Genomic DNA, 26,243 nt, shown 5'->3' on the forward strand with positions numbered 1-26,243 from the left:
TTGCAGGAAATTTGGTTAAGATTACTCTGTATATTGTTTCCTTTTGAGACCCTAAGGGAATTAATGATTAGCAGTCATTGCTTTCCCTGTGACTTGAGATGTCTCCTGTTTCTGAAGAAAGCTTATTTGATAGAACATATAATCCAATGTCTCAGAATTGTTTTAGGTGCCCAGTTTGTTAATTAATCACTTAAAGATTGGCAGATGTCCCGATTTCTTATCGTACTTATTGCAGGAATGACTGTTACTTTACCATCATTTCAGTTTATTGGCAATTTTGTGAGTTTATTTATGCCACTTATCTGGATACATAGTCTTTATAACTTAATTCCTGGATTTATAACCCTGATTAATGCTTAACAAAATGAAGGGCAATTATTACTTCAATGCTTTTAAGATTTTGCCCTTTCCTACGTTGATTCTTGCAATGTAAAACTGATAACGTCCTTTCTTTCAAAAGAATAATTCAGTAAATTATTGCTGTCGGTTAATTTAAATAGCAATCAAATTCGTGAATGAAAAGGGCGAGTTTGGTCAATTTTTTTCAGACAGCCAAATAACTCATTTGCATGAGAATAATGTGTGTCATCTCATTGTATACTAGGGTGATCCTAATAACTTTGTTTTTTGGTCATGTTATTACAATTACCAGCATACCATTAACCTTTATCTTAAGTTTAAATAATTGAGCTGGAAATTTACCATCATTGACATACTTATATTATTAATTTGGTTTCTTAAAACAGTAAAGTAAGCATTAATTTGTGTTTTCATATTTTTCATAAAAACATATTGTACCAACTTAGTAGAATTACTTTATTTGATTTAATGTATAAAGATACAGTTCATTTGTTTCAAAAATTCGGGAAAGGGGGGGGTCAAAGGCACTTGCAGGTGTTTGTAAATTAATTGAAAAAGCTCTATTATGGTAACTGGTGTGTTATCACATGCACTGACCACATACTCTTTGCTTTTTCAGATAAGCACAGAATGGACTCAAATCGAAGTAATTGACCTTCTTAATGATGGTAGTGGCCTTGGGTTTGGCATTATTGGAGGCAAGAGCACTGGTGTGGTGGTGAAGACCATTCTTCCTGGTGGAGTTGCTGACAAGGTAAAATTTGACTGCAATCAAAATCTTGTGTTTTTTTTTTTTTTTTTTTAGTAAAGGTTGAAGTCTGACAGCACTATGTCAGTTTGGTGTTTTTGTTGATGTTTTATTTCTCTTGTGAGGAACCCATACTTGTTGATAATATATTAATGTCAGTAATTACTAATTGTATTATCCCATTGACTTTTTATAGCATTTAATGTTTATGAAGTCAGTAGAAATAGACAAGGATAATTCATTGTGCATGTCTCCAGAAGAAGCTGATCAGATGTCGATATGGTTGATTTATATTTTAATTGATATAATAAGGTATAAAATCTAGTTTAGAAAGGGAATAGGGAGGTTTTCATTGGATTTGGTGACTGTCCATCACAGTATTATGTAGCCTTTTAGTATACTAAATGTAGTCTGTTAGATTAAAATGTAGTCTTAACACTTTTTTTTAAGTGCAGAGATTAAGACATAGAACTTGGGGATCTCTCCCCAAAGTTAAGAAGTTAAAGGAATCTCCCCCAACAGTTTTCTTTACCCTTAGTCCCTGCAGTATTGGAGACCTCAAAGTAAAACCTAGGTCCCAACTACGTTTTGCATGCACGGTTTTTTGGTTCCTTGCGTCCGGCTAGGACGTAGCTAGATTGCATGTAGCGGCTGTTGATCATGTCGAAAAGTTCCTACGTGCTGTTTGCGTCCTCCAAAAGTCGCACGATGGACGTGCTCCTCATGCACAAACTCCTTCCCGATCCCTTCCCTGCGATCTAGCTACGTCCTAGATGGACGCAAGGAACCTAAAAACCGTGCATCCAAAATGTAGTTGGGACCTAGGATTTAAACACAGGATCCAATCTGACATAATCTTAAGAAAATATGATACTCTTCATCTCCAATTATTGCTTTAAATTTGTAGAATGGCCGACTGCACAGCGGAGACCACATCCTCCAGATTGGGGACGTTAACGTACGCGGCATGGGTTCTGAGCAGGTGGCTGCAGTGTTGCGCCAATCGGGGAGTCATGTCCGCCTTGTTGTGGCCCGGGGTGTGACCGAGCCTCCCACGGCACAGAACCCACTGGCTCCCATTGTCCCCACACATGAACTGGACGAGCACCTGCAGCATCTGTATGCCACGCTATTGGAGGTGGAGAGTCATGACCAGTTAATAGACTATGGCCTGATGCATGGACACATTGATCCCCTCACTGGGCAGCTGACCTCGGAGTATATTGAACAGGCTCAAGTACATGAGGTAATGGAGGTCATATTTGAGTTCACTTGTGGAAAGAGTAAACCTGTTGGTGTATAGGTCTCTTGTTTCTGTATGATGTGTCATAGCAGCTGGGTGTTGTTTGATGTTAGATATCATCCTAGTGGAATGTGTACTGGGGAATGGTGTACTTAACATAGGCAAGTTTCCAGGGTATATTTGAAAACTTAAAGAAACTGTAAAAGTTTTTGATTTTTTTTTATATATCATGGTTACTTTTTTCATTTGCATATATGTCTTTCAAGCCTCTGTCTACAGTAAGTGTTAACCCCTCCTCACATGAATGATACCAAAACAACCATAACTGTTCTAAGATTATGAATGATTTTTTGTTCCATTTGTTTTATGATGATATGTGGAACATGTACCTATTGTAAAAATACTGGGACACTTGGTGACTAGGTGGACACTAGATGGACAGGAGGTGGACATAAGCTGGAAACCTCTGCAGATATTTAATATTTGCAATTTGCTACCTGACTAGAGGCTCCACCTGATGTAAAACACAGACCAGAGGCAATTCCCAAACCTGTGTATACCTTGTCTTCAATTGTCTTAGTATTTTTGTTTCAGTAGGATATTTCTCATGTTATCAATCATTTTTATATATAATGTATTTCAAATATGAAACCACACTTGCTCACAATACAAGAAACTTAGTCCTGAACCTTTTATTTCATGTACATTTGTTGTTTTGTTGGTTAGTAACACAGACAGTTATGTTTTATATATTACAGGGTTATGAATACTTCATTGAGGTAGATACACCCCCTGAAAGCTTTGTGCATGAACAATTACCCTTTTTCACTCCCAGCATGTTTATTCCCAGCATTCTGCAACAATATTGGTCACATGTATATTTATAGTCTCAAAATGAGCTTGTCACTGTATTTGTTCAATGTTATCAAATGATTAGCCTGATGTTTTGTCTCTAAGGCGCTTTTCATGTTTTTTGAATCCAATACCAAAGTCTGTGTAATTAAAATGTTGAAAACTTTTTTCATAAGATTTGCATGATAAGCTTTTTTTTTCTTGCAATGCTCTTTTGATTTTCTTCTGCATTAAATTATTAAAATCAAATCTCCTCGTTTTCTGATGCACATCACTGCAGATACGGCAAGCAGTTGAAATATCTGATCTGTCTGGATGCAGAGGCGTATCTCTGTCTGAGTGCTTTATCTATATGAAAGGCTAAATGAGTGATTGCATGTCGCAACATCAAGAATAGTAGGAGTATCAATTAGTAATCAAAAGCACTCACATGAGGAGCTGTTTGATTGTTCATGATTATAGATGCCCTCTGAGCTGATATGATGTGTGCTTTCGACTTATTGGCCTTGATTGCCTGCTTTTGAAAAGAAGTAAAAAGTAAACTTCTATAGCAACTAATATAGAAAAGTCTTTGGTTGAAATGCAATGTAGATACTTTTGCTACGCGTTTTGGATATGAGTGTTTATCACCTCTCATCTGTTAAATAAAATTGGTGAAACTTAATAGATGGGTAAAACCCCTGTTGTCTTATAATAAAGGTAAATTATCAATTCATGTTTCATCTTTAACTATATTTTCCTGATATTTTTCCTTTAAGAAAGATGCCATAGAAATTTTACTTAGTTGTGTGACAAATAGGAAAAAAATACATATAAAATGCATTTACCATTTGATCATTCTGCTCTTAGCCTCCAAGGGAACCTGAGGTTGAGGAAGACCCAGAGGTGGAGTATTTTGAGGTGGAACTTTCCAAAGGCTCCCAAGGTCTGGGGATTACCATAGCTGGTTATGTGGGGGACAAGTCTGCAGGTAAAAACGTGGAAAAAGCTGTGAGAAAGCTAGCAGTATAGTCTGATGTAAATGTGTCGTGTGTATCACATTTCTCTATGGAAAAGAAAATTACTTGATGTTGGTCAGAGCTTTGGGTCTTGTTAGGGGATGATGTTTAGTTTTGAAATTAATTTTGTGGAAAATTGAAGGATGTTATATTTATTGACAGACATCCTAAAGGAGGTTATTGTCTCTTTACTTTCTTTTATCTCAGTCAGTTTGGAAACATTACAATGGTTGCCATTTTAGTCTCTATGCAGTAGAAATCAATAGACGTTTGTAGTTGAATTTTTTTGACATTTCATTTCAGAACTGTCTGGAATCTTTGTGAAAAGTGTTGCTGAGGGAAGTGCTGCAGACGTTGAAGGCAGAATAAGAGTAAATGATCAAATCATACAGGTAAGAGAATGACTCATAACAACTGGTATTGATGATATTTCTATATAATGTAGACCCCCCCCCCAAAAAAAAAATAATAATAATAATAAATAATAAAAAAGAAAATAAAAATAAATAAAGTAAATTAGGCAGCATTAAATTGTACATTCTGTAACATGAATGTTAGGACAGAAAGTTTGCTATATATATACCTTATTCAGCTATATATCCTCACACATAATGGGTACAGTAACAGATGTTCTTATTTAGTTGTAATCATCGTCATTCTTTTAAATATGAACACTGTCTGAACTGTTTGTTCTAGGTGGATGGCCAGTCCCTTGAAGGCTATTCCAACCACCAAGCAGTGGAGGTGCTCAGACACACAGGGCAGGTGGTGCGCCTCAAGCTGGCCAGGTACCATAAGGGAGCCAAATATGAACAGTTACAGCAGTATGCAGGTAAGGCATTCTAGGTGTTTCAAGAGTTTGTTGGTGTTTGGGGTTTTCAAATTTCAGCTCAAAGTCTCTCATCTTTCACATTGAAAATGTGCTTGTCTGGAAGTAGAATTAACTGGGAAATATTCTTATAAGCCAATGGTATTTCCTGCATGACCCATGTGGTAATATAAATGGAGATAAGTTTCACATAATATATATATATATATTTTTTTTTTGTGAATTGCAAAAAGAATATGTTTAAAGAATATGACTGAATGTAATTTTTTCTCTCTCCCTTCATCTCATAGTACAACTTGCTGTGCTAGTCTACACTGGGGTGGAAGAGCAAGGTGTGTCTAAGACTGGCACGTCTATATGCTTCATGGTTTTTTACTTTATGGTAGTTGGTACATGCCATGTCCACTTTGTACTTCATTTGCAGCAGTTCATGTGGTAGACTTATTATGGCTTTCCTATTGAAGTATGCGGCTCTGTTGGTAGCACCAAAGTAATGCTTCAGTTTTAGAATATAATTTTATATCTAAACAGCAAACCAGTGGCATCTTAATACTATATTAGTGGCAGACTTAATGGTATTGCTTTTGTCCATGACCGTCTATCATGTATTGTGAGATTATTTGATTCTGTCAACATTGATCGATTTTCATATTGAAAAAAGTGGTGTTATGTAATAACCCTTTCTTAGGGTTCTGCATAAGACATTTTACAAAATGCATTTGAAGCCCCTAAAGCATATTAAATGTCAAGTCTGCAGGTTGTCAAACTATTGAAACCACAGTTTTGTTTTCTTTCAAATAGTGACAGATATATCTATTTTAAGAAATTCAGAGCATAAACATATTGTAAACATAAACATATTATAACTGCACTGGCATTAATGCATGCATTACCTTATATTAGATGCCTTGATAATTTTTAATTTCATTATATTTAAGATATAGTTCTATTTTTATTTAGAATGATTTGAAACTTTCCTTTTTAAAATCGTGTTTTTGATTCAACATGATTTGTTCTGTTACCTCATTCTTTTTAATGGTTTTTAACAGTCTGAAAAGTATGTTGCATTGAGCTGGTGATATTTGTTCTGCCCATTGGCCATTTTGTAGATCAGCAACTGCATTATTGTCAGAGGTGAAAGGGCTCTCAAAGCAGTGCACCTAATATTGCTTTTACACATACGTCGGTATTTGGAGGGTATTGAAGATAATACAAATAATTCCAAAATTACTAGATTCTAATACATGATTGTAACCCAATTATTTATAGGAGTATCCACATTATTGAATATTTTTTGCCACTTAATTCTTGTCAGTGTCTCATTTAGTAGAAGGAAGATAATAATCAAGTTTATTGAGACAAAACCATTTGCTTGCTTGGTTTACCTATCATCTGAGTGTACATTTTAAATGGCCATATGAGTTTTAAGTTATGTGTTGAGTTTAAAGAAAAAGTTTGGCATGTTTTATGCATGTTTTCCCTTACAGAGTTTCAACCTGTGCATGGCTATGCCAGGCCTTTGCTTTAGTGCCAACTCGGGAGATTAAATAATTTCCGAACCTGTGTAAACTTCAGCTCATGTCTCTTGCATCCCTTCTTTTCAGCCCACACTGCTGCTAAGGCTGCTGCTGCTGCTGCTCTGGCTGCTGGAGAGGCTCAGCATGTGTCATCATCCCCCACCCCCTCCTCTCCACCCTCCAGGTCTCCCCCACCACCCCCACATGACCAGTATGAGGAGGAAAATGAAACATACAGGGCCGTCAAACAAGACGTTTCTGAAGAAGTGACCAAAGATGTCGACATCAATGATCTAAGCATGTACTTAGATGAAGATTACAGTAAGTTTTCAGGTCGTGTGTGTGTGTGTGTGTGTGTGTGTGTGTGTGTGTGTGTGTGTGTGTGTGTGTGTGTGTGTGTGTGTGTGTGTGTACATTCTCTCATTGACAGAAAATTTGTCCGAATTTCATTTGATATATTTTCAGTTTGTTGCATCTTTCTCCATTCTTTTCTGTTTATATATATATATATATATATATATTTTTTTTTTTTTTCATGAACTGTTAACAAACACTTATGAAGCTTTCTGTCCCCCTTGTAATCAGTGTCTAATGATACAAAACTTACCAATAGGTGGCATGAGTGAGACAATGCAGTAACTGTTCAGTCAGAACAGCAGTCACACTGAATTGAATGGCATTTGAAAGAATTGATTGTTCTTTTCTAAAAAGTTCTGTATGCATCTTGGCACAAGCTTGTATCTGTGAGCCTCAAAGGAAATGCTACATATCAACTCCCCATGCCATTGATGTGTTATGAGATGTACTGCTTGCCAGAATTTTGTTTTTACTGAAGTGTGTGGGCCTTTGAAAGTAACTATTATAAAATCTCTGCAGGAAGCTTGGTGTTGAGTGTGGTGACATGCCATTTTCTACTTATGGTCTCTGGCAATGGCAGAGAGTATATGACATTTCCATCATGGGCTATTTCATTAAAGGAACTACCAGAAAGTAAAAGGTTTTCATTAGATAAAAGTAATACATATGTCAGGCAGTTCTGATTTAGCAGTCATTTATGGTAATGGAATAGGGATTTTTTTTTCCTTTTATTGTTCATATTCTTCTGTAAATTCTGTAAAAAGGTTTCTAAAAACTATATGGATGATAGAAATAGGTCCTGAGGGTGCTTTTTAGTCACTATACAGCACTGGCATAGAACATAAAAATGGGTATAAAATGCAATTTAATGTTGGTGTAAATTAGACCTTATTCCAAATTTTAAAGGTACATATGAACCGAGCATCGGTGGAGCGTGGATTCCCAATAACACATGTAAACCACTTCTACTAGATTCTTATATGACTCAAATAAATTCGACATGCCAAGGGATAAACTGAATAGATCACTCGATCAGCCATAAAAGACCTTTAGACTGCTCCTTTCTTTAAATTTTTGGTTGTAAATTCAACCTACTTTCGTGCCCTTATTTCCTGCCCCATTGACATACAGCTTAGAATGCCAGCAGAAAAATCCGTTCAAATATCATTTTCGGGTAAAATTAAACAATGCCTTTTGGTAATTCTCTTAGTTATACTACTTGAAACTATAAGCTGGCGTTTGGTTGGTTTTTGTGACAAAAAATTGACTTTGTATACATCTTTAAGGTTCTTTAGTTGTTGTTTTTTTCTGAGCATTTGCAATGAATCTGTAAAGCCCATGGGGGTTTAAAAAAAAAAAAAAAAAAAAGGCAAAAATGAGTTGAAGAAACAGGTAGTTAACAGAAGAAATGGCTGTATCTAAAGCATAAAACTTCCAGGGCAGGGAATTTCCATTAAGAACTGAATTGAATTTCGTTGTCGTTCAAATTCATTATGGTGGTTAACAAAAGGCGAACAGGGTTCTGATTACTGATTGAAGGCCAGATGTACGATCACCTATTGTACATTTAACGATAGGTTTTGCTAATGAAGACTGGCGGAAATTATTTTGTATTAACAGACTGTATTGGCAGTGTGGATGCTAATGAAGCTTGGTCAAGGTCATTTTGGTTGATACTGGTTATTGTGAAGTTTGGTTTTGTAAGTGCATTTTCAGGTTCTCTGGCAAAAACATGCATAGTGCATTACACATGTCAGAAACGTCTTCATTATGAGCTAAAATATATCACAAACAATCGTCGTGATGTAGCATTGTTGAATGGCAAGCAATAATGATTTTTTTTTTCATTTTTATGCATGATTTTCAGCTCTATGACTTATCTAGGATTAGTCTTGCAGCAACATACATATCACTTGAATGAGGATGATAAAATTTTAATAGGCCATTGAAAGGAGAACATTCTTCAAGTATGGCTGATGCTATTCTCTAATGATTAATCTTTGAAATTCAGCTTACAACCTCGTTGAACAAGTTTTGCTGTTTAGAATACTTCATTACACAGCAGAGATGAAATTCATCATTATAGGTGATTGCTAGTGGAGAGTCTGTCATTGATTTTCATATAGTTGGAGAAATGTTGAAGCTTGTTGTGTGAAAGCACCAAAATTTCTTTTGGTTCAGCAACAGTTAAGTGACTATTGTAAACCAGAAGCAAGCGCATCTTTTGATGCTGCTTGCTGTTCCCAAATGAGACCCTGTCTGTCAATTCATCAATATTTGTCTACGGAATTGATAAAGTTCACTGGTTGGACAATTTTCAGGGATTGATGGTTTGGCATCCATCTTAAAAGTTTTGATTCATCATCCTGGCTGTTAAGAATCCCTAAAACTCAACTGAATGTGTATTTATGGCAATTAACACTAACTCAAAGCTTTGATAATAAGTGGAAGAAAGAAAAAACACCAGCAATGTGAGCTTGCATTTTCATATATTATTCTGTATAATATTAAAAATAAAAAAGAAAAAGAAAACATTAAAGCTTTTCCATCTGTGCTGTTTAATGTGTGGTGGCTTATTATAGATGCACTAAAGCTGCATTTGTGTACTATAACTCTTTCTAGACTGGTAATTTCCTGTGCTGTCACCATGCCAAAGAGCCTACTTGATCATCCTATGGGCTGCTGTGCAGTTTGCAAGAAAAACCATCATTGTGCATTTTTGGCATCATAAGGTCTTCCGAGATTTAGCATTAAGTTTTTATAGTTTCTTTCAAGCATGCAGTGAAGTTTGCCAATATTGTGCATGCATTTGAACTCCATTAACTCTGAGCATCAAAACCCAAGACATGAGCATTGCATCTCAACTTCATAAACCATCTGATCATTGACCTAAATCAAATACAAATACATGGAGAAACTCTTATGATTTCCTCTTTATACTGTTTTATTTTTAATATAATATAAATAATGTTTATGTACCAGTATCCATATAAAGCTTAAGAGCATTTCATTTGTCAAATTGTAAACAAAAAAGAAAATTTGATATTGGATCATGTCAAATTAGTTCTAGTGCTTGTGACAGTAAAAGCACTCCTGAATATAATTCCCTCATGCAAAGTATAGATCACAGGACATTCAGTAGGAAGATTGGTAGAGATAAATAATGCAGTATTGCATTAAAGGTATTGTAGAATTGTCAGTATGAACAATTTATCAAATCTTAGTAAATGAAACCACCTTTAAATTATGTAAACTGAAATTGTTAAATGGTGGGTTTGAGGCTGTATCTTGAATTTTCATAGCTAGTTTTAGGTTGGCATACTTACAGTTTTAAAGGTAATATTCAGAGACATAATTTACAGAAATGACACCCTTGTTGCGATCAATGTAGAGAGAACTGTTTTCTCTGAACAGCTTTTGGTTTTGCAGTAGAATTTTTTAATGTGTAGATTACTCTGGCTGATTATTGTAGCTGGTTTGTATTTCTCTCTTTCTCTCTCTGAGCTGTTTTGTTCTGTTGCCTGTTCTGAATGTTTGTCTAAATCAGTTGGGACACACTTCCCAGACTTAGTAAAAAGCATTTTATTGAAACATTTTCCAGAATTTCTAGCACTTCATGGAATGAATTTCATCATGTTTAAGTTCTGATAGTCGTTGAATAAATGATCTTTCAACCTTCTTTTGGGTTTGAAATTTAGCAAGGCTTTGACAAGATGTTTACACAGACTGTTCTTGAAATTGGTGTCTGTATGCTCCGTGTTGATATTTCATTATTGTCTCTGGGAGTATCGCAAGATGGTTACTGAAGCATAGGTATATGTCTTTTCTGAGAATTGTGGAAGAAAAAAGGAGAAACAGAAGTAACTTGGAACCAAAGCATTCAATTCAAAACATCACTGGTTCAAAGCTAGTGATTGAAAAAGGTGTCAATACGCAGTGGGAGGTTGTTCTCCATAGTGATCAGTCTCTAATTAGTGAGCACCTGATAGGCCAAAAAGAGGCCATGAAATGGACTGGCGTTCACATTTTCCTCACAGCAGCTATCAGTGCTGTTTGCTCCAGTTTCACCTGTTGAAGTTGTGCACTGGGGTGAGACCATGTGTCACATGTCACATCAGATTTACATACTATAATCCTGCCCTGACTTTAAGCGATGCCGGGGCACCAAGATATTCCATTAGTAGCAAGTCTTTTATGATTGTAGTCTAAGTTGTAGTATTGGAAAGGACAACTGGTGTTCCCTGGCATAAGGAGAGGTCTTCTTCTTACAGTCAAGTCGCAAATCAGCAACTGAGAACCTGGAGGCTGTCACTGAAGATGAACAATAATTCTGTGAACATAATTGGATCAATGGTATAACAGACCCTGAGGAATAAATAATTCATTGCGGAATAAACAGACAAAGCAGTCTCGGTGCCTCTGTCACATAAGTGTGCGAAAGAAGTGAGCAATCAGATACTGTACATGTCTATGTGTGTGCAGATAGTTTTGTTTGCCGATGGCACTGATTGAAGTAAGCATTGGCCTTTAACTTACAACAGGTAGCATTACAGTTAATTGAGTGATCATGCTATCAGCCAGCATTACTCCCATCATGACTGTGGGTAGCAGGAGACATAAACGTGGGAAGAAAATGAAAAAGAAATGTATTGGTAAGTGAAAAAAGGAAAAAAAAAATTAAAGTCATGAAAATAAAGAATTTACTTGGTTTACTGGATGTTAATGTTTTGCAGAATTCATGTTATTGGATGATTTAGTAGTGCAGGTTGTTTCCAAGTTTTGTAATTGCTAGAAGGTAAATGGGTACAAAATGTGTAAGTGGCAAGTAAGTTAAATTGTGTTTAATGTCTGTGTTATGCTAAAACCAAGAAGTAATACGTTCATCTACAAGAATGTATACGATTAACCTGGGAGAAGGACAGGTGTGCATTAAGTATTTGGCATTTTGATCAAGCTGCCAAAAGCTACAGGTATAATGACAGTTGAACTTAGTGCCTAAGCAATCATTTATTGAAACTTGAGTGGTATACAAATAGACATATATAGTCCAGCCAGTAGTATATGGGTTACGTTCATAAATTATTCACAGTTAGTCACCAATAAGGACTTGAATAGTTATTGTGGTTTTGCAGTCATGTAGATATTATGCACGGGATGAGGGATGGAGGTTTAATGTGGTCTGTTTGTATGTTGGTGTGGGTTGATGTATGTGTGCGTGCAGGCAAGACACGTACTCAAACACATAACTATGGCATTGACAATACCCAAATGCCACCTTAAATCATGAATTCCATTTGGCATTTAGTTAAAAGGTGTCTGAAATATCACAATGTTATCTGCAGGCATGCACAACCTTAGGTAATGGGTTGCTAGAGTGTGATAATAGGGAAGAAAGTATAATAAAGGCACATTAGAAGATACTACATCAGTGCTTATTGCTAAGGAATAAGTGTTTATGTATATCTTTATTTCATTTAATCCTGAACCATTCTAGCAATATGCAGGCTGCCTACAATATTGTCATGTTTTATTATTAGCTACCAGGATATTGAATATTGAATTTGAGTATTTTGTATATAATTAAGAGGCAGAGACATGATATGAAGAACACCTGTGCAATAAAGGAATCCTTTAAAAAATGAAAACCCTTTTATAACTTTTGTCAATTTACAACTTTTTATCAGTTAAAAAAACCCTGACAAATACCTCAGTTAGTGCATAATGCTGTTTAGAATTTTGACATCATGAAGAGTATAAATTTTAACTCTGGTGTATAGTTCATATTGAATGCAATAGAATTCCGCCAGACCAGCTCATCTACCATTATATTTCCCTACTGTGCTTGGTTGTAAATAATATACCAACCCCACTTCCTACTTCCATGTGCTCTCTTCAGTATTTTGGGAATATTCTGTTTCAAAATATATGATTTGGATTTATGGAAGAACTAGATTTTCCATACTGATGTAGACTATTAACTTCTAGTTAATAAGACTTTTTAGAATTAGTTTTTACCTTGCCATTATAGTTGATTCAATATCAAAGTGGTCTAACAATTGGCATGACATTATAGTTGATTAATATAAAAGTGGTCTAATAATTGACAGGCATGATTTCATTAATAATTGACATTTGTCTGAAAAATGCTTTATTTTTATGGCCAACTTTTAATATGGGATCTCATATTTAGGCCTTTGTGAAATGATGAAATTGCTAACTAAATTTATTAATTTTTTATTTTAAAATTTAATAATTTTTATTTTATTTCGGAATTTTATAATGTATTTTTTGTTGTTGTTGAAAAGGTGGCAGTGCATAAAAGTTTTTTAAAACTTATTTTTAGGCTCTAATATCCCAGTCAAACAGCAGTATAACATTATAAAGCCATACTCAGCAGGCTTTCATTAAAGTACTTCTCCACCTCCCAAGGTATTCTTGAACTGGTAACTAGTAACAGGGACTTGAAATGATCCACCGCAGTGAATTCAAATCAGTAATTGTTTGGTGCTGTAATCATATAATGATTGAAACTAATGGACTACTGCTGTTGTTTGGAGGCTGAACAAGTGTGGTTCAGGTGCGTGGACCAACCCCTGCTGATTTGATGGCCAAATAAAGATTGGGAGGGAGAGTTACAAGAGAGAGAGTTTGCTGATTGATATGTTTATGGGTATTAAAGCTCATAATATTTGCTATAACACCTAGACATTGATTTCATGAAAGTCAATATTTCATAACAGAGAGAGCAGAATTGTCTACCCATTACTCTATAAAGTCTATAAAGAACAAACTCCCGACAGATCCCCCCCCCTCCCCCAACCTATTTTAGAGCAGGTGAGGGTGCTACATTCACATTCTGTTTAGAAGATAAAAAATTATATTTGTAACATGTTCTTCACATATTTAACATAATTTCACATACCTGGTTCAGTATTCAAGGATCTCTGGAAAAATGGAGAATTAAAGTGGTGTCAGCCCAGACAGGGATGCCCTGGTCGTGATTTAATTGGTTTACAGTAAATTTTAGATGCTGTAACAAAAACAAGGATTGTCTTCTTACTTTTTAACTAGTCATTATTGGTGGTATGTTGTAGTGACTTTCAAAGTAACTTCAGTTTATTAGTCTATTTTGAAGTTTCACATGACTCTCTGCTACGTTTTGAATAACTTCCTGAAATAATTCCTTCACAATGATTAGGTTGTATCTTTTTAAACTAGGTGTGTTTTAACAATGCTGAACCTGCAATCTGTTTTATATTTTAGTGGTCTTAAATAGATTAAGCTTTGGTTTTAGCCTACCTTGTAGTATCATTATAAATGTACAGATTGTTTGCTTGTGGTGAATGGAGTTAGTTATAGACAACTCTTTGAAAAAAAAGGGTGTTAGGACTTGTTGCAAGAGAGGATTTTAGTCACTGTTTATGGCAAATAAAGTAGGTCCTAAACATTTCTTTGAAAAAATAAGGGGGGGGGGGGGGGGGGGGTGAAAGCTCAACATAAATCCTTAACATTTGTGGTTATAGAAACCTGTATTTTTTGCTTGTTTTTAAACAACAGTCCTTCTTTTCCTCTTTCCAGGCATTCCATTGTCAAAGGAAGTAGAGGAGGCCTTAAAAGCCACTTGGCAGCCCATGGTTGGTGATGAATACGAAGTTGTGGTAAGTGAAAAATATCAGTGAATATAGCTATATATGTTGTCACTTATCTGTTGGCTAAAAATAACACATTCTCCAAGGGAAAGCTATCCTTTCTCATTAACACTCCAGCTGAAGCTAGGCAGATGTAAGATATCCCCAACTTCTAGCATCTGTACTTTCCACTGAGTCTCGATCCCTTTACTCAGATGGTTTACAGCTAGGCTGGTGACTGTGTGATTACCACATATAACTTGTTTTATATGAGAAATAGAAAACTTCCTAACACATTTTGTGCCAGTATGACATATCTGTTTCTTATTTGGTTATAGAAAAAAAATGCAGTTGCTTGCATGCAAAATATTCTGCGCATAGCCTCTTTGACATCACTGAATTATTCCACAAATGAATATAAAGGAATAGATACATATTGACAAAAAGAAAGAATAGTTATAATAGGAAATGACAGCTAAATTGATGATATTGTCCTTAATTTGAGGTTTGCCATGGGGAAGTGATTCTGTACTTGATGAAGCCTGATAGTGCTATGTGGCAGTCAATCAGTAACTTCCATTATTGAACCTTGCAGGACAGAAGGACATTTCTATAATGCAAGGAAACACAATTCTGGAAAAGACTTGACTGGTGTATTCTTTATGGCATTGATGTGTTTGTACCAGAATGACCTTGAGCTCATTAAGTGTATCTTGCTTCACATTGGCCAAGAAATAACTCGTGTTTCATAACATTCAATATCAGGTTTTTTCATAGTTTTTTAGGCACTAATATCTCGAAAGTATTTTGAGAAAAAATTGAGTTTTAATCTTGTTTGAGTTGGCTTCCTCAGGAGTTTGTGTATAGAGTATAAGATTAGGAAGCAATTGATTGATGTGTTATAAAGTGATATAAAAAAATAAACTTTTCAATTTGGTAACACGATTGGTTCTATATTTTGAAGCCTAGAGCCAAGTTAAAATGAGTAGATTTAGTTTTTTTATGAAAACCCTTAATTCTGTTTGACATATTTACAAATTGGGTTGCCGTTTATTCTAGGTTGCCCAGTTGTCCAAGTTCCGTGAGGGCGGAGGCCTGGGTATAAGTTTAGAGGGTACAGTGGATGTAGAAAATGGCCATGAGGTGCGTCCTCATCATTTCATACGCTCCATACTCCCAGATGGACCTGTGGGGGCCAACGGAAAGCTGGAGAGTGGGGATGAACTGCTGGAGGTAGTATGACATCATGCTAGTAGAATTGATGGACTTACAGAAGAAATTAATATAAATTCTGTATTTATTTCAGGAAATTTTCAAGAATTACTGAAAGCTTTTTTTTTTTTTTTGCATATGATTAAAGGCTTTGATTTTGGAATTTTGTTGAGAATGTTTCATATCAGCAGACATTACCTTGATAGTTTGAATTATTCACTTTTGAAATGTACATTAAAAATAACTGTAGGATATTAGTTTGAGAGAGGAGATAAACATTAACATGATATATTGACTGTCTTTGCTTATAGGTAAATGGCCGTAAGCTCCTGGGGTTGAGTCATGTTGACGTGGTCAAGATACTTAAAGAACTACCGCAACATGTCCGCATCATCTGTGCGCGGCGGAAACATTCACAGACAGACTTCAGCTATGCACAAAAGCGCGACGAGTTCTTCCAGACACCACTTCCTCCTGCACCATTTTCAGTGGGTCCCGTGCGTGGACCTGACCGCTTGGTTAAAGCCAAGTCAGAACAGACACTCAATGTTACTGAAGTGCCGCAATTAAATAAAAATAAATCTCGTTCTCTAGAGCCCCTGACTGGCCTGGCTATGTGGAGTAGTGAGCCAGTGGTAATAGAGCTTGTTAAGGGGGACAGAGGTCTGGGCTTTAGTATATTGGACTACCAGGTAAGTGTGATTGTCAGTCCACCAGGTGAGCATGTTTAGATGCTAACACACTTGTCTTTTGAACTATTAGGTACTGGTATGATTAATTAATTTTTTAGTGACTTGAAGTATATTCATAGATCAAAATATGATAATTATGACAGGAAAACCAGCAGTGAGTTATTATTTCTGCTTGGCCTATAAAGCAAATGTGTATACATGATACCTCCTGTGTTACCCTTTTGAATTTTTCATATTTACAACATAGTATTCTATAAAATACTCTGGTTACTTTGAAAGTAACAATGTTGAAGGTCTTATTTTTCACATTTTTTTGCAGGATCCACTTAATCCCTCAGAGACTGTGATAGTGATCCGCAGCCTGGTCCCCGGGGGAGTGGCACAAGTCGATGGGAGACTGGTGCCCGGGGACCGCCTCATGTTCGTTAATGAGATCAACCTAGAGAATGCCACACTGGACCAAGCTGTGCAAGCCTTGAAAGGTGCTCCCAAGGGAGTAGTACAGATAGGAGTGGCCAAACCCTTGCCTGTGCCTGACACCAGCCTCAGTAGCCAGCCAGAAATGGTGGTAAGTCTAGTCTCTCTCTTGTTCTCTGTCCAAGGAAGCCTTGCCCCACCTGCTGCACCCTGAGTGCTACTGGAAGTGCCATGATTCCCCTTTCTAAGTGCTTTTCGCAGCCATTAACATCCTGGCCATGTGTGTGCCCCAGCCCCTTGTACATACTAATGCCCAGTTTGCTGCCTGTGTTTTCCCTGTTGTTAACCATAATATTATTGCCTGTGTTTCCTTACTACCCTGCATGTTACATGTATAACCTGTCTTGGTGCCTTATAAATTTTTTGACTATTAAAACATGACTTGTTGCATGGGTTTTGTTGTACTAAAAGTCTTATAATTCAGATTTTTGCCCCAGTCAGTTTGAAGTTATCAGAAATGTTTAATTGAATTTTTTTGTGAGAAAGAGAGGAGGCATGTAGTGCACAAAGTGGATCAATTTCTTATGGCATTTGAGCCAATATTTCATCACAGTTGCACATTGAAGCGCAGAATTGAATTAACCAAGTTGTTTGAATTTGGCCCATCAGTGTCTCCAATGAGGAAGGAGGTATACTATTCAATTCAGTAATTCCACTAAGGAGCAAACGAAGGTTTATAGGTTTACCATAGATTGCTTTGTGTCTTGCCAGGATATATATTGTATTTAGGCTTGGGCCTTAGTTATTGAGTTATGCCTCCTTTATAGCTTATTTTATTAACACTAATGAGTGAATGCCTTTGCATGGCTAGCTCTGACTTAATATATGACCACTGGGACATACAACGGTTTCTTGAATTGAAACGGGATAGTTCCCCTGGGAAGGCAGAGACTGGGGTGGAGGGAGTTAGTTGAGATATAGGATAGAAGTTAGACTCTGCTTGTGGCACATATTGTATGATTTGTGTTAGGCATATTTAATATAGTTATGTAGGACTTTTATAGCAGTTGAGATCAATGCCCCAAACTGCATATCTCCCATAGCATAGTTGCATTCATGTGCCACCGTGTGTACTCGTGCATGTGTGCATACGCACGCACACACACACACACACACACACACACACACACACACACACACACCTTACTTTTTAGTCTACCTTAGTACACATAGATTGCAGTGGATTTGTGCTATTAATCTTTGAACAAAATTGAAAATGTCACTCAGCAAGAAGCCGGACTACTTCTGTGCTACAGCCTATATCCATTAAATGAGGTTTAGTGATTTGCCTACCCAATCATGAATAGATGGAAATTTAAACAAGCCCATTTTTTTTTAATCATAAGCTTGTGGTTGCATATATTTTGAAGTCTAGAGCCAAGTTAGAATAGCCAAATTTAATTTTTCATGAAAGCCTCTAATTCTGTTTGACATAGTAAATTTTTTTTATTATTAACAATGTTCCATATATTTATATAATTCTATTTATAGTCATAAAATTATTAACCTGTGAAGGATGCAAACAAACTTAGAAGTGTTTTCTCTTATAGTTTACTAATGTGTGAGGAAAAAGGTATTTTACATATTTACTAACATAATTGCATCAGTTTTAACCTTACTGCTTTCATGCTAATTTCACCTCATTCAGATGCTATTTTGCAAATGCACCTAACTAAAAGCTTTATTATACTTGTGGCTTAGATATGCAATATCAGTTTATTATGAAATAACTATAAGTAACCATTAACTGTTTGTAGACAAAGCATTTTTAATTTAGTGCAAACAAGCAAACATATTTCTGTTAATCTGTAAAAAATATTTATTTTCCCATTAATTGAAATGGAAAGTACTATAAAATTACCACCTCCTTACATTAGTTGTTGGAACATCTTTATGTAAACAACCATTTCTCTCATATTTGGACTCTTTTTGTTCTTATTGAAGAAACTTGAGTTGTACAACTTGCATAAAGTCAAATTTTCAATTTTCATATTACAGGGGTCGTCATAAAAAAATGTGTCACTTTCTGAAGGATCATTCCATCTGACAATTTCCTGATACATTGATCTAGTCTGTCACTAGCATGTACACTAGTCACTTTTAATGCACACCTATACATATATCACTGTTAATCATTTTCCATCAAACAGAATGTCACATTTGTATGATAAACAGAGTTAGAAAATAACTAACAGTTACTGTAGCTTATTAAGATACTAGAATTATGTGCTTGTACACAAGGTTTTACTAGTGTTTTATGTAATTTTTTTAGAAAGTGGTGTTAAGTTGCTTTAAGTATATGGCATATTAACTCTCTTAAGAGTGGAAAGTTTTATTCTTTTTTGGGTGTGTGGGGAAAATAAATGTATGTTATATATGATAGACTAATAAGACGGCACAGAAATAACTCACCACTTGGCTAAATATTAATAGCTTGATTTCATAAAACTAATACCTTCTTAGATGTCTGGTTATTTGCATATAAGATAGTTGAAAAGAATGAATTACAGCCTTCCTTCATTTCTTGAAAAGAATATCCAGTTTGGGACATTTCTCACAACCAGTTTGCTGCTTACCATGCATTACCCAATATAATATCAGTTATCTACCTATATTTGGCACACAGATAAGAAGTTTTTCAGGCCTTCATTCCTAGCTTTTTTATTTATTTCAAAGACATCCCAACGCCAGTAGTTGAATGAATGTTGTTGTCTGTTGATGTGTCAACAGTGTATTGCATGTTATCTGTTCCCGTGTTTGTCATAAGCCTGTTGTAATGTCATGTAGAATAACACTTGACCCGTTTTATTTAAAAGCCATGTAGTCTTTTTATATGATAACTGGCCTTGTACTTGCTTTGCCTGCAGATGTCCATGCCCACTTACACTGAAGCTGAAATTGGAGCTAGTTATGAGAGTGCTGTGTTTTCCTCCCAGCATGTCGAGCCGCATGCCAATGCCTTATACATGCATGAGTCCCCTCCCCCTCCACAAGAGCATCGTCTTGAGGTGGAGTTTGTAGCCACACCCCCTGTCAATCATGATGCATTGATTGACACTGTGCCACCCAGGGATGACCCCTCAGCTCCTCTGGAAGAGCACCAGGTAGGTATTGGAACCAGGAATATTTACCAGGCATCTTGTTCTTTAGAGTATGATTTTACTGCATTGAGAATTTTGTGAGATTTTAAAGATGGGGTTGACCTAGAAGATGTCATAGAAGTCATTTCTATTAAAACTTTTCAGCTGTTAAAAATGGCAACAATTTTGAATTCATCAAATTCTAGCAGGCTCAAAACATATTAATCTAAAAATGTCCATATCAATCTTCCTGTATATTATAGAATGATCTTTAACAGCACTGTATCATTTTCATAAATATGTAGGAGTTGATGAAAGTAAGTTCCCACATTAAAGGAATCCATTTAGTTTGAAGTTATGCGTTTTCGTGTTGTGCAGAAATGTTTCAAAATGATTTTGTGTTTCTGATATCTCCCTGAAATTGTCACATTTTTATTTCTATAAAAAATGTCTTTAAAAAAAGCTTATGATGGGAATGGGATACCTAAAAAAAAATTAATGCATGACATTTTGTATGCATATTAAATGTAAAATGGCTTTCTAATGATGTGAGTGAGTGAAATTATTGCCTTTTGTTATGCTTTTGACTTTTATTTAGCATTTAACACACACCAGTGTTTTTGAGTATGGAATTGCAAAATCACTAAGTAATATTGTATATGTTATGATATTATAATGTGTATGTTATTTCCTTTAATTAAAAGAAAAGTTATGAATAAGAAAATAAGTTTGTCATTTAAGGATTACATTTCTTTTTCGAATGGAAAATTTATGGCATGAAAAAATTATCCTTTTTTTTCTATCAGACATAGCAGTTAAACTATTATCACAAAATGTTCATTTTAGCTAACGGAAGAGATTTTCCGGGAACTTGAAGCTAGACATGAAAAGGAAGGCAGTGATAGTAGCAGTGGTTCGTACAAAAAGGAACAACCACAAAATCTGGACAACCATGTGCAGGAGGAATGGGAAGACCAACAGGTGGAAGAAGAAGAGGTAACTCTTTCACACAGGGCCTTTTTTCTTAAACAGAATAATGTGTACACATTTTGTAATACTAAATATCTGATCGACATCTGTGACAATTTTTTTTGAGAATTATTGAGTCTTTTCTTCGTATATTGATTCATAAAGTTAATTTTTAATGTACATCAGACAGCTTCACTGACAAGTGATGCCTCAAGAGAAGTATACCAAGTGTGTGTTTTTCATATGCAACATGAGGTTGACATTTTTATGTTCATGTTTTAATTGTATTTGCCATCAAATACAGTTATGTGCCTTTCTCTAATAGACCTTGATTTAGTTCTCTTTAGGTTTTAGAACTGGTGTTTTGCTGCTTTTCTCAACTTGCTGATTGCTGCTTCCTGCTATTATGATACTAATATCATATTCTAATTGAGGGGGGGGGGTAATTAATGTGACATTTAACAAGCAAATTGAAAAACGTGCATTATATTAATACAGGACCAACTTCCTCATTTGTAACCAAGGCAATTTGATCCTTGTTGCATGCATGTCACATTAATTGTGAATTTTAAATAATGAAGTCATAGAAATGGAAAGCATGAGTCATGTTGTCTGCAGTAGTGTAACTTTGAACCAGTTTCATTGTACCCTTCCTCAAATCCTAGCATTTGAAAGCTGATACGAAATGTGACTGATCATGATTAGATAAGCTTATTTTGATGTCACACTGTTCCATATGGCTATTTGGTATCATCGTGGGAACTGTGTGACACCAGCATTACAAACACATATGATTTTTCAGAGAATATGATCCATGTTTATAACTCCATTAAATACTGAGAAATAAACGTGCTTTCTTGGAAGCTTGTCAACGCTTATGATAACTGTTTATTATAACTATGACACGGAGCCAAGAAATCACCCATCTTGTTAAATGCACATAACTGCTGTGTTATAATAGTGAGTTGACAATAGAATGATTTTACACCCACCTGGATAACCTTCCTCTTCATCGTATTTGTGTGTGAGAGTGTCTGATTTTCTAGATCTTTTGAAATTATCTCTTTGGTCTCCAATAGGTGATTTATTTAATCTTACGGTATCAAATATGGCACCATGTAGAAAGTAGTAAAGACAATCTTCATGATTGCAGTTCTCCTTCACTTTTTGTTCAATCAGAGTGAGTTCTTTTACTAAACTATTGAAAAGTAGAAATGAACTTCTTGGTGAGTTGCTGTAGGTCTTTTAACACTGATCCTAATGCTCAGTTTGAATAATTTCTTGGCTAAGAGCTGTAAGAATCACTTTTTGCTTAATATAATCATGATAGTCTCTGATCATTTGTGCTGTTCTTAGTGTAGCATTTTAGATAGTGATTTTCAAGCACTTTCACCCCACTAAGTCCACCATGTTTCCCTACTGTGTAGTGATAGATCAGTCTAAAAACCACTAGAAAGTACCTTGCTTTTAACAGCTTCTGCTGATGAACCCTTTGTGTTTAAAGAACTAAAAAAAGTGAATTCAATGTGAGCATTTTCTGTAGATAATCAAAACAGAAATATTGAGGGACAGGAAAGTGGCAGAAGAGGAGAGAAGGGACTCCGTGTCCTCTACCAGCTCTGGCGATATTCCCAAGATGCAAGAGTTCATGGCAGCAGCCGCCATGGCTGATGTATCTCAAGATGATGTAGATGCTGGGATGGAAGAAGAAGAAGAACTGAAAGAAGAAGTGCAGGAGGAGATCATTCAGCCACAGAAGAAGGCTGTAAAGAACCAAATAGATGCTGAGGGCTTCTTTTTGACTGAGGTCCCTGGTGAAGAAAAAAGGGAACCCTTACTTGAGAAATCTAAACCTGATGAGCCTGTAGTGGGTCAGGACGAACAAATAAAAGTCAAGGTATCAGAAAGAGGACCAACTTTTTATGCTGGTCTTCAGACAGCTAGTACCCCTCCTAGCATAGAAAGAACCACCCCTCAGTCCAAGCCCCATGTAGTGGGGGAGACTAGATCACCTAGTTTTTATGCTGTAGTTCAGAAAGAGGTGGAGGAAGTTAGGAGGCAGACACCGGTGGTGGAAACTAAAACTCAGGTACGCTAACAGAACTAATATTTGACAGATACTGATGATCTTTTAACTCTTAACAGCATGGTAAAAGTAAACAAAATGTGCATAAGAATACTAAGGATGCTTTGTGTTCATTATTGCTTGAATAAAATAATGCAGGTTTTCTTAAAACTTGGTAGGAATTTCCTTAAAGGGTGCCATACAGCACTTTCTTTACTCAAAACTTTTTGAAACCTCGTTTTATTTCTTTTTTTTGGATGCTGGAATGTTGTCAATTAATGCTTGTTATACAGCGTATGACGTGCCTGTTTAGTTTGCAGTTTCTGAAACCATAAAATGCATTGAAGATAACAGTCCTCGTTAACATACTAAAGCATGCTGTCTAACCCATCAAAGTGTGCCATTTATTGCAGCTAGAGTGGAATGAATAGTGAGTGTTCACGTCCTAAACCATGTTTCTATTACAGCTGGATCCCATTATAGCTATTCACCAAGTACATTTATATATTTTGTTTCAATACCTTACTAGCTTAGCTTCAAAGACACAAAAGCTTATACTACAGTAAGTTGTCTCTTAATATTCCATGCAGTTGTATGTATCATGAGGCTTTATATGATTTGGAAGAAGAAGACTGTCACTTCTTACGTCCTTGCTGATTTAGGGTCCCTTATACATTTGACAAATCCCCACCCTCCTCCCCCATTAACTGGATGCCCTTTTTATCATAGCAATATTTAATCACGATTGACCCATGTTATTTGTGTATGTCTATCCTTGCGTGTCTGTCTTTTTTTTTTTCTTTTTGTCAAATATTTCTGAAAATCAAATTCCTAACATGTTTAGATTTCTTGCTTGCCCATTCCAGCATTGTGTCATGCATGTACCAGTAATAGAAGATAACCAGCCACAATATTTGAGTCAAAGATTATTAATTTTCTATAATGATAATATAGACTTTGGTTGGTATTGCACATGAATTGTAGACTTGAGCCACACACTTATGCTTCCTTTATCATACTGATCTCTGTTCATGGTGTTGGGTTATAATGATTGATGAAATTTTCAGCATGATATTTCCAGAACAACCTCTTCCTTAAAAAAGGCCAATAACAAGTAAACAGTGTAACTATTTCAGCAGCATGGATTGCAGTGTTGTAGTGAAGAATGATGCCTGAAATGATAATACCCACCAATATTAACTTAACACACTCTGTTTGAGTTTTTTTTTTTAGTTATCATCTTTTTATACTTGGATGTTTTGCTTTTTTTAAGTCAAATATTTCATACTTTTATACACTTTTAAATTTGTGATTAATTTGATTATTACTCTAGCTTTTTTTTTTTTTAGTATTTGTATAGTCTTGTTGATATGATCAACTTTTTGCAATAGTTATATATCAAACTCTGGCTAGCTTTTGTTTCAACTGTCCTCATACTATGCACGTGTGTTTCTGTCCTTGCCTGCCATAGGTGTCAGGGGACTTCTCACGACCCAAAAAGACACCACCTCCCGTCCCACCCAAGCCCAAGTGGCTGTATTCACCTCGGACGTCGCAAACCTCGTTGGAGCAGGTATGCAGGTGTTTTGTACACAGGTGTTTTGTGCACTCGTGGTGGTGGTGGTAGGGCAATGCACTGTACTCTGTTTGGTCGGGAATGATGGCTATATATGGATACAAGATGATTTGGCTGATTGATATATACATGGGCAATGTTTTTTAATGTATTTAAAAATTGAAATAGACTAGAAAGATTTTAGAAATGTGAAGGACCTCTCATTTCTTTTGTTCTAGTATATCTGTCCTTTCATTATTTTGGTGAGGTCATCTTTATGTATGAAAGGGTATGAAGAAATCAATAATATGGAATAGAAGTATGATAGGTAATTTTGTTTTTGGTTATAGATGATTTGGGAATAGGAGCAAAAATTTATATTGATGACTCCATTTTGTAATGGACTTTCAAATTGTAGATGATCATGTTTATGTGTCACCATAATTTGTTGTCACTGATTTGCGAATTTTTTTATTTTCATTGTGGGATTATTAGTTAGAATTACATTTTGATTTCATTTCATTAAATTGATTAAAAAAAAAAGTCAATTGAAATTCTGTCCATGAGTGACTAGTAAAGATATAACAGTGATTATTATGCACCAAGCATTTGTATTTATTAACTTGGGCTGAAAGAAATGGCATACATTGTTATTACCAGACTGAAAAATGATCACTATGCACAGTGGAAATAATTAATCTTTTGTGTATTTTATGTAGATGAATATATCTGTTTGTGTCTTTTCAGTATGTAGAGGTTTATATTATGAAATTGTAGACTTTACATTGAAACAGAGATATTGAAGAGGTGATATTCATTTTAACCCATTTCCAGGATATAGGATGTCGAGTATTACAGCAACAAAGAGTCTAGGTGTTGAAAATTCCATTGATTCAAAGCTAGATTTTTTCAACACTTGGTGAACTACATATATTGTCTAGATATAACTTGATATTCATGCATATGCATATAAAGATGCCCTGCCCCTTTGTTTCACTTTTCATCTATTCTTTTTATTCATGTTACAGATAACCAAAACATGGCTAGGCATTTGAACACCTGCATTGGCCACGTCATAACAAGTGCTAGTACTCCTTTACCATTTTTATTCCATCTGCTATTTTTATTCTGACCCTGCAGGACATGGGTTCTCCAGTACATCCAGTGTCACCGCCACAAATGCCTGAGCAGACTTCCCAAATCACAAGTGACCTTAGCAAGACCTCGTCGTCCCCTTCTTCCTCGGTGGGCTCCACCCCCCACATGTCCCCAGTCTTGAGTGGGTGGAGGGCACAGCACAGCCTGGCACACATTCCACCCCTACCCTCTGCCCTGGAGAGGAAGGCCAAGATTAACAAGGGCAATGAGCAATTAGGTATGTGCTGCATGGGTTTTGAATTTGTTTATGTTTTACAATCATTGTAATTGTAAGAATGCTTAAGTCAAGTTAAAGTTAGACTGAAATTTTATTTGGTTTTGAAAAGTTTTCAACTCAGTAGTTTGGAATTTTGTGACAAGTAGAAGTGAAAATTTGTGTTGACTGAAGAGTAAGTTTTATCTTGAAAAGGGTAACCATATGCCATATGCATTTTAATGTAAAACTAATGTGAAATAGCAATTTTTCATGAGCTTTTATCTTGCATGGCTCAATGCGAAGGTAG

General features: G+C 35.8%; 1 protein-coding gene across 15 annotated transcripts in view; it reads left to right on the forward strand.

Moving 5' to 3' along the window:
* The window catches only part of LOC106181849 (multiple PDZ domain protein), a 75,293-nt gene that overhangs the window by 18,264 nt on the left and 30,786 nt on the right, over positions 1-26,243 (forward strand). For 4 of the 15 annotated variants that reach the window (XM_086999519.1, XM_086999508.1, XM_086999509.1 and 1 more), the window contains 17 exons: positions 980-1,114; positions 2,016-2,354; positions 3,110-3,130; positions 4,053-4,173; positions 4,505-4,593; positions 4,898-5,033; positions 6,635-6,868; positions 14,483-14,562; positions 15,592-15,765; positions 16,056-16,436; positions 16,756-17,004; positions 19,781-20,017; positions 20,840-20,989; positions 22,506-23,051; positions 23,557-23,589; positions 24,499-24,600; positions 25,723-25,957. In XM_086999519.1, the coding sequence (XP_086855645.1) occupies positions 980-1,114; positions 2,016-2,354; positions 3,110-3,130; positions 4,053-4,173; positions 4,505-4,593; positions 4,898-5,033; positions 6,635-6,868; positions 14,483-14,562; positions 15,592-15,765; positions 16,056-16,436; positions 16,756-17,004; positions 19,781-20,017; positions 20,840-20,989; positions 22,506-23,051; positions 23,557-23,589; positions 24,499-24,600; positions 25,723-25,957 (3,262 nt within the window). The remainder of the gene's footprint in view (positions 1-979; positions 1,115-2,015; positions 2,355-3,109; positions 3,131-4,052; positions 4,174-4,504; positions 4,594-4,897; positions 5,034-6,634; positions 6,869-14,482; positions 14,563-15,591; positions 15,766-16,055; positions 16,437-16,755; positions 17,005-19,780; positions 20,018-20,839; positions 20,990-22,505; positions 23,052-23,556; positions 23,590-24,498; positions 24,601-25,722; positions 25,958-26,243) is intronic. The other 11 variants (XM_086999515.1, XM_086999514.1, XM_086999511.1 and 8 more) reach the window with 11 other exon arrangements.

Source organism: Lingula anatina, chromosome 1, assembly GCF_051362555.1.
Source record: "Lingula anatina isolate TDL-2025a chromosome 1, LinAna3.0, whole genome shotgun sequence".
Lineage (NCBI taxonomy): Eukaryota > Metazoa > Brachiopoda > Lingulata > Lingulida > Lingulidae > Lingula > Lingula anatina.